This window comes from Anarrhichthys ocellatus, unplaced genomic scaffold (genome assembly GCF_004355925.1).
Source record: "Anarrhichthys ocellatus isolate YVR2014 unplaced genomic scaffold, GSC_Weel_1.0 scaffold53, whole genome shotgun sequence".
Lineage (NCBI taxonomy): Eukaryota > Metazoa > Chordata > Actinopteri > Perciformes > Anarhichadidae > Anarrhichthys > Anarrhichthys ocellatus.
Genome location: NW_022280083.1, coordinates 382,831 through 391,098, shown reverse-complemented (window position 1 = coordinate 391,098; position 8,268 = coordinate 382,831). Strand labels below are relative to the sequence as shown.

Here is an 8,268-nt window from a genome sequence, read left to right as displayed (position 1 = left end):
TCAAAAACAGACATTTGACCTATATTTTGTAATCTAAATGTACTGCGTGTTGTTAGTATATTGTTGCATTTCTAGGAGTTTATTTATTTTTAATAAAGAGTTTTCTCTCTGTTGGTATTTGTGTGTAAATTAAATCAGATTATCTTATTTCTCCTGTTTGATGTGAACTGTTATGAATGTAAAAAGCTGCCGTGATTTATTCGTGAGTGCAGAATAACTTCTGACCTAAACAAAAACCTGTTCACAGTTAAACATGTCATAACTCCAGCATGAAATGAAATACAAGACTTTTTATGGAAAGAGTTCAGTCTTTTAAAGTTTATTGACATGAGGAAAACATTGGGATAATGTTTAAATACTCTACACAATAAAGTTATTAAAACATGCACATGGAAAATATAATATACTGTACATAAATATTACATCGGGAAAACAAATTGTTCCTAGCTGGTCTAGCTTCTAATGCAGTGCCTGTGTGTTTAAGATTAAGTTTGACCCCAAAAACCACAACTTGAGACGCCTTCTGAGACAAACCTGACGTTCATAGTGCAAGAAGAGACACTTAATGGAAATTAATGGAATGCTCGACTCATGGCGGGCGTGGGCCTCTTCAGTATGGCCTCCACGGAGAAGGACAAAGACTCGCTGGATGCCATCTTGGTCCCCACGGGCTTGGACAGAAAGTCTTTGGCGTACCTGTCGGTGATTTTCACGGCCTGAATGTCCTTGGCGGAGCCCTCCCTGAACTTCCGGGCGGCCTCCTCTAGGAGCTCTTTGCAGTACGGAGCCCGGAGCTCCAGCCCGGCCCCGCTGCTGGTTTTCTCACCCAGCGAGTGCTGGATGAGGGAGTGAAAGGAGTTGAGTTTCATGGACAGCTTCGCGCTGTCTTTGCTCAGCTTGTTCAGAACCTGGCTGGAGTTTTGGGAATGAGGGTTGCTGGGGAAAGATTGTCCAAAGCTCCTCTTGGGTGGAGAAAAGGCCGAGCATTCCCGCTGCCCCCCCTGGGTGACGCCGTGAGGTTTGGGATCAGGCCGTTGAGGGTCCGACGAGTCCGGCAGGGCAGCTGCTCGGGATCCTTCTAGCTTGGCCGCGGCCTCCTGCTCCGGCGGCTGGCTCTCGGCTGGCACCGCCTTGGGCTCCCACACCGCCCCCGGCTTCATGTTCTGCACCGCCGTGGTGTTGAACAGGCACTGCTGGTAGAGCAGGGCGTCACCCAGGTTGGCCGTGCCGCGGGGCCACACCATGTAGCCGCCACGTGACGGCTGCAGCGGGTAGTGGCGGTAGGTGGTGGCCACGCTGACGTTGGAGGAGATGAGCTCCACGTTGGCCGAGCCAGCCGGGTACTGCATGGACAGATCCAGGCAGTTAGGGCCCAGGAAGTTGCACAGCTCTTTGGGCTGGGGCTCGGCCGGAGCCGCCGGCGAGTAGGACGTCTTGTAGTTGTACTCGGCGGCGTGGTGAGCCATGCTGTTGGGGAAGATGAGGGAGGCCCCCTGGCTGTTCTCCAGCAGCTCTCGCTCTTTGTACTCCCGCTCCAGCATGATGGTTTCCAGCTCCTTGTCGGCGAAGGCCCTCCTCTTCCTCATGCGATCGCTCAGCGGCGGGGGGAGAGCTGCGTTGGCTGCCAGGAAAGGATCGGACTGCACCGGACGGTATCCTGCCATCAACAGAACCCCCGTTTAATTCAAAGGTCTGTGACAGTCAATGTGTTCTGGATTAAAACTGAAGTCAAGCATGCAGGCAGAAATGTTCACGCTGACAAACATGCAAAACATGAAATAAAGAAGAAGTTTAACTCTGGTTTGAAGAAAATATAAATCATGCTAAATAAATAAATCCTATTTGTATGTTGCGACAATGCTGGAGATGATCATCAGTGAACTTATTACATGCCAAATACGTTTATCAAGCCACTGCTTGCAGATGTTAATACATCCTCATCACTGTTATGGTGTTGTTAGTGGGAACAGATAGAATCAATACAAGCTAGAAACTGAGCGTTCAACAAGCCAAGAGAAACAGAAAAAGATCAGAAAGCAATGAAACGTGTTTCTATTTGTCAGATCTGTTGCCTCGTTACCTTCCAGGATGCTTTTGGCGAGCATGGTGGACGGTCGAATGTGCCGCTGATATATCGTCCTCCGCTCCGCTGGGAATGGTTTCCCAGATATTCCTTTCTTATCCTGATGAAAAGAGAAAACAAAGAACGACTTTAAAACGTGCTGTCGGGATGTTTTTCTTGATCCTTTAAAAACACCAGATTTGTCACAGCTCAAGTCCAACGTCTAATAATAATAATCTACTTGTTTTACTGTCATAACAACTGTCTTTAAATAAAGCAGGATCAGTTGAACTCAAGATTAAAAGTTGAATACATTGATATACGGCATTTTAAAATTGGTTTCATTATTTCAAACTGCAATGTGTTCACAAGTCCGTGTAATAAAAGTTATACATTAAGTTTTCACACTCTCTCACACCCACACACTCACACAGAAAAAAAATGTCCATCTGGTATCATCTTTAAAATACCACAGCTGACGTGGTTCATTATTTTGACCTCAGACATTCTCAAATATTTGAATGTCACCGCAGTCAAAACACACACACACACACACATATATACTAGAGCTTATAGGAAATATAAGGCCGACTTGTGTTTGTTTACAAGTTAAGATGTAAATGTCTAATTGTTGGGGAAAGAGTGAGACGTGCATCTCTCATAAAGCTGTGTAAATAAGCTTTTACTTTTTATTTAAAAGTGATTGTTTGTTGGCTGGGAAGACATTAAACTACTCATGGACGCCACTGATTCATGCTCATTGAGTCACACAAAGAGAGATCGTAGCACACATTAAATGACCCGATCCTTTAATCTGAGCCAGGACACGACCAGACTTAAAACTAAACCTAGACCTGCTTTGGTGAGACAAACTTAACTGTATTTAGTATCACAGTATTCACTGTAACTTCAAACTTGACTTTGAAAAATCCGTTGTGTTTTTTTATAGGTCACATGAAGGCTGGATTGTTTTTACATAAATACGACAGTTTAAGAAACCAGAATCGTGTTTCTGCTGATATGTCAGAAAAACACGTCGCCTATTCAGGCCTCTTGTGGTCAGAAACGATGGCCCTGAATGTTGCACTGTGGCTCAGATAAATAAAAAAGAGCAATTAAAGACAAGTTTGACTGGAATATGAAGACTAATGGGTCGATTATGAAGCCAAGCGCATTATCTTAAAGTTACATTTAGGTCAAAAGTCATTGTAATAATCAGAGCAACAGACTGTCTGAGTGCTGTTGGAAATTCCATAATTAAAACATAAAGAACATATGAACCTACACTTGGAATCCAACACTAATGCTAATAAATATACATGATTTATGTCATGCTGTTTGATGATGATGAGTGTTTAACTTCCAACAGATTTACTGTAGTTTTAAACATAGTTCTGCACCTTTAACATGGATTTTCCCTTAAAGCCGAGGACAGCAGCGACTGAGCCTCTGGATTTACAAAGTAAATAAAGCAGTGGTGGAAAAAATGCTCCTGGCTTATGAGAAGCAAGATCAACATCTCCTGGAAATTCCTACAGCAACAACAGCAACAACAACAACAACAACAACAACAAACCTGCACAGCCAGAGAGGGAATACACTCTCTATAGAGAAGTCACTGGATGTGATGTTTGTTTTATTGTTAATAACCAGTAGGCCACTACAGAAATAAAGTGAAATATGTTTTACTGTGGGGTCTAATTTAGCTGAATAAAAGCACTTGAATGCATCACAACTTTTCAAGGTTTTGCTCCAGCTTTTAAGAACAGCATTCACACACACATCCATACAGCCTGTACACACACACACACGCACACACACTCCGGGTCTGTACCTCCGTGGCTTGCTGCCTCCTCAGGGCCACCTGCGCCGCCATCACCCGCTGTCTCTCCACCACCAGCAGGCAGTTGGCGCACTGGCAGTCCCTCCAGCGGCAGAAGCGCTTGTGTCCCTTCAGGCAGGACACCACGCCGTGGTTACGGCAGCGGGCGCACTTCGGGGTCCGGCTCAGCTTCCTCTGGTCCCCGGGACACACGCCGCTGGGCCCCGGTTTCTCGTCGGCCTTGCTGCAGTCTCCGTCTCCGTCGTCCTCGGCGGCTGCGTGGCCGGCGGCCGGGTCGTCGCTCTCCGTCTCCAGGCTCTCCACGTCGATTTCAAACTCGCAACCGGCGCTTTCTGACATGTCTGCCCGAGTCTGAACACCCAGTTTATCTCTGAATGAACACATAGATTAGTCTAGTTATTCTGAGGTTATAGGAGTTAATAGTGGCTTAATAACATAATCACTCAACACAATCTCCTCTGGAAGCTACAATGTTCAGCCTATAAAGCAGATTTCATTCATTATATTCTTCTAGAAATTCCCAAAACCCTTTTTTTATTCTTATGATGGTTTAAATTAACTTCTTTGGCGGTAGATTCATTTTATTATTTTTTAACCTCTGAGCTAAATTCTTTGACACACAAGATAAAGATCCACGCACAATGATGATAAAGATAGTTTAGTTTGTATTTATTAATCCGCAAAAAACATGGTCTAAATAAAAATAAAGAGGAAAATATATTCCTTAAATCTAGAAAGTGCACAGCAGAAATATCAATAGAGTCAGATATCAATATGATTGCTTTTATTTAATTTTGCAGACCACAAATGATAGCAACAAAAAGTAGTAGGCTTAAACAAATACAGCTTATTATTGGAAGCCTAAAATAAATAACCATTATTATGATTCATCACATGACTCTATGAAGAGTCTCACCACACTTCGGTCATCGCCCAGTTGGCTTGTCCGGTATTTAATTGGTTATTTCACGCATGGATTTGGTCAAACCACATGTAGTCTACATAATAAAGACACGAGAGGACTTGAGTTTACCTCCAGAGGTGGATCCAGCGGTCTCGTCCAGGTTGTTGTTGTTTTTTACAGCCGTCGTTAAGCCCCGTGATGAATCACACGCAGTAAAACACGCAGTGCAGCACAGGTTCGTAATTAACCGCTAATTGAGTGCATGAGTGAGTGTCTCACTCCGGACAGATCCAAGTTTTCCTTCTGAGGAAGAAACTCCGAGCGACACTCCTATGAACCGCTCCGGGCTGCGTTCCCTGTCCTCTGATTGGCTGCTTACAAACACGCGCCGACCAATAGGATCGCGAGCAGTTAGCAGGGGGGGGGAGTCTCATCAAATTACTGTCAACCGTCCGTTACTAGGACGGTTGACAGTAATTTGATTACTTTTCCTTTGCAATGAGCTCACTTGTAAAAAAACAGAAAAAGAAAACCTATTACATATTGTGACTATAACTTTATTTAACAGAGAGGCCTACATTTATATTAAAGCTCCTTTTCTATTACAAACAACTATTAAATCATTGTGTATTTATGGAGCTAAATATCAAATATCTTGTAGTGTCTTTGTCTTTTTATGAATGAATATAGAATGATGGATATCTAGTTTATTTATTGAGTTTTTCTACTTCATTATTTTTGTTTAATTAGCGTATACGCATATAGCCTAATTGTGAATAATAAAGAAAAAATAGAGAATATAGACATTTATTGATCAACAATGATGAGTAATGTGGCAGAGACAACTTATCTATGACAAATAATCAAAAGTCAGCGATAATACCTTCACAATAAAAGCAGAATTTAACTTTTATCTGATGATAGGCCTCATCCTTTAGATTTATACTTTAGGCTGATAGACATGAATTAGGTCACAACTAAAATAACTCTGCCTTTCAGTTTTGTAGCCTATAGGCCTATTTCACAAGCCAAAATATGTATTTTTTATTTATTGCACAGTTAAACTGGATTAAATAATACAACAACAAAAATGTAAAAAGCAGAATATCCCAGTGATGCACATTCCATCCTGCATAAAGGATCCAGGTGTTTACACTGGTCACAGATTAAAGGGAGCAGATCAACAAGTGATGAATGTGTACTGCAGGTTGTTACAGTCTGTCCGCAGATTAATACAGTGTGTTCACAACAATCACACCTGAGAGAAAGAAACACAGTGTCAGCATGCAGAGTCCTACACACAACAAGAGAACCCACCCGAGTATACACAGCGTCACATTTAAATAAGAATATAAAGAAAATTAAAAAACAACTTAAATGTAACCCTTATTTCAGACCTTAAACTCCAAAAACAAAAACATTACAAAATGATAGGTATGTTATTATCCTTGTCATGAAATGCTTAAAAACACTGAATCCTGTTTTAACCACATGAACCCAATAAAATAATAATAAAAACACAAGAAAACACTGTTGTTTTTGATATTTCGCCTGCACATTAACGTAATTATTTAGTGTCTCTCATACTCTCTACTCAACATGTAGTCCTGGCCTATTTATCAGAATAATAACAAATAAATAAAAGTCGAATTAAATCTCACCCTCGTGTGACTGATGACCTCTGAAACTATATGTTTGTCTCTTTGTTTGACTGAGAGCTCGACTCTAAGAGAGACTTCGCAGCATTTACTCAGTGTTAACTGACTTCCATGGGGACTGACAGCGGGACAATAGACACATACACACGGCCCCGCTGTAGCTTGGGACATAATGTTGACTCAAACCCTTTTGTGATGTGAAATCAACGAACAAAGCGACGTTAAAAGGATGATGTTTTGTATATTCCGTTCAGAGTAAGGGAGGGGTAGTTACCCGTCTGTCCTGCTTGGCTCGAAATTAGTGTCAAAGCTGTGAAATAATAATTTATAGCTTTAGCTACTGTATAGTGCTGCAGGCCTATGTGTGACATTTTAAAACTGCACAATGTCGACCATTTATATTCTTAATTTCGGGTCTTATAAACCCTATTAATGACATGATGTGTTATGATAACATTATAATGTTTTATTAACCCTTAGGCAGAACAACGGTGTGTTTTAGACTTTAATTAAATAGAGAAGCGCATATTCTAAAAGCCGCTTCTTGTCCTGGTGTAAGTCCTTCTCCAGATGAGGACAGTGCCTCTTAACGGCTCCTCCATGTGCTGGAGGTGAAGACGTCAGGCCTGCAGGTGCAGCATTATTCGCCACTTCGTCTTAATTTACTGCGGAGGTTACGAGCGGCCACCCCGGGCCGCCGCTTCCACACCAGGAATGCTTTGAAGCCGAGGGCCGGCTGGACCGTCGGACAGGAGGATCCGCACGGAGCTGGGACCCTCCAGGTGAAAAGTGTTGTCTGTGTCCGACTCGATAAAGGGGGGGGTAGCTCCACGGGTCCTTGAATGGGCTTCCAGAAATCGTTTAGGAATCTTTCAGGGTCCCTCGAAGGAATCCAGGGGGGTCGGGTATGTCAGGGGGGTCTTTACAGGAGGCTCGATAGGTGGTTGTGAGCATTTAAGGGGGTTCCAAGGGCATTCAATACCGCCTGGAATCCTTTCAAGGGGCCCTTATCAAAGACTCTCAAAATCCTGGAACTATTCAAAGATCCCCTTTGAGATACCCCTGCAAAGAGGTTAAAACAGTATGGCCTGGAAAACCTTTAGGGCCCCTGGAACCCTTCAAAAAAGGTCCTTGGATCTCCGTCAATGATTCTGAAACCTTTACAAGGACCCTGAAAACTTCAAAAATATCCCAAAGACCCTGCAACAACCCCTGAAATTCCCTGAAAATCCTGAATGTTCCTTGAAGTGACTCCAAGAATTCTGTAAATCCTTGAGGAATTGAATTCCAATGGAGTTTCCATTCATCTTGAAATTGATTCCAGGCATTATTGAATGAGTTTCAGGGTCTTTTCCGGGGATTGGAGAGCGACTTTCGAGTGAAAGGGTCTGTTGATCCTTGAGGAGTCTCCAGGAATGCTTGAAGGGGTGCAGGCATAATTGAAGGAATTTCACTGGTCTTTGTAGGGGAACTTTTGCAAGTTTTCAGGGGTTCAAGGGAACTTAAAGGGAGTTTCAAGGGTCCCTGAGGGTCTCCAGGATCCTTGAATGGATCCCAGGCATTACTGAGTGAGTTGGAATCCCTGACAAGAACCACAAGGAGCTTCCTTGAAATCTTGATTCATTGAAGTCCTTGCAGCAGTCCTTGCAGGGGTCTGGAGATCCTTGAGGAGTTTTCAGGGTCCTTGAGGAGGATTCAGTAATCCTTGAGGGGGGTCCATGGGTCCTTAATGGGATTCCAGGCATCACTAAAAGAGTTCCAGGGAACTTTGAAGGGGTTTGGGGATCATTAGGGTTTCATG

The 8,268-nt window shown here is 43.0% G+C and overlaps 1 protein-coding gene across 1 annotated transcript; it reads right to left on the bottom strand.

Annotated features, from left to right (window-relative positions):
- Window positions 1–353: 353 nt before the first annotated feature.
- On the bottom strand, window positions 354–5,098 carry dmrt2a (doublesex and mab-3 related transcription factor 2a). The gene is made up of 4 exons (XM_031870611.1): window positions 4,939–5,098; window positions 3,897–4,275; window positions 2,081–2,183; window positions 354–1,657 (listed from the first exon to the last, which is right to left on the bottom strand). Exons 2-4 carry the CDS (start codon window positions 4,242–4,244, stop codon window positions 573–575), a joined length of 1,536 nt encoding a protein of 511 aa, XP_031726471.1. The 5' UTR covers window positions 4,245–4,275; window positions 4,939–5,098; the 3' UTR covers window positions 354–572.
- Between the last annotated feature and the right edge of the window lie 3,170 nt (window positions 5,099–8,268).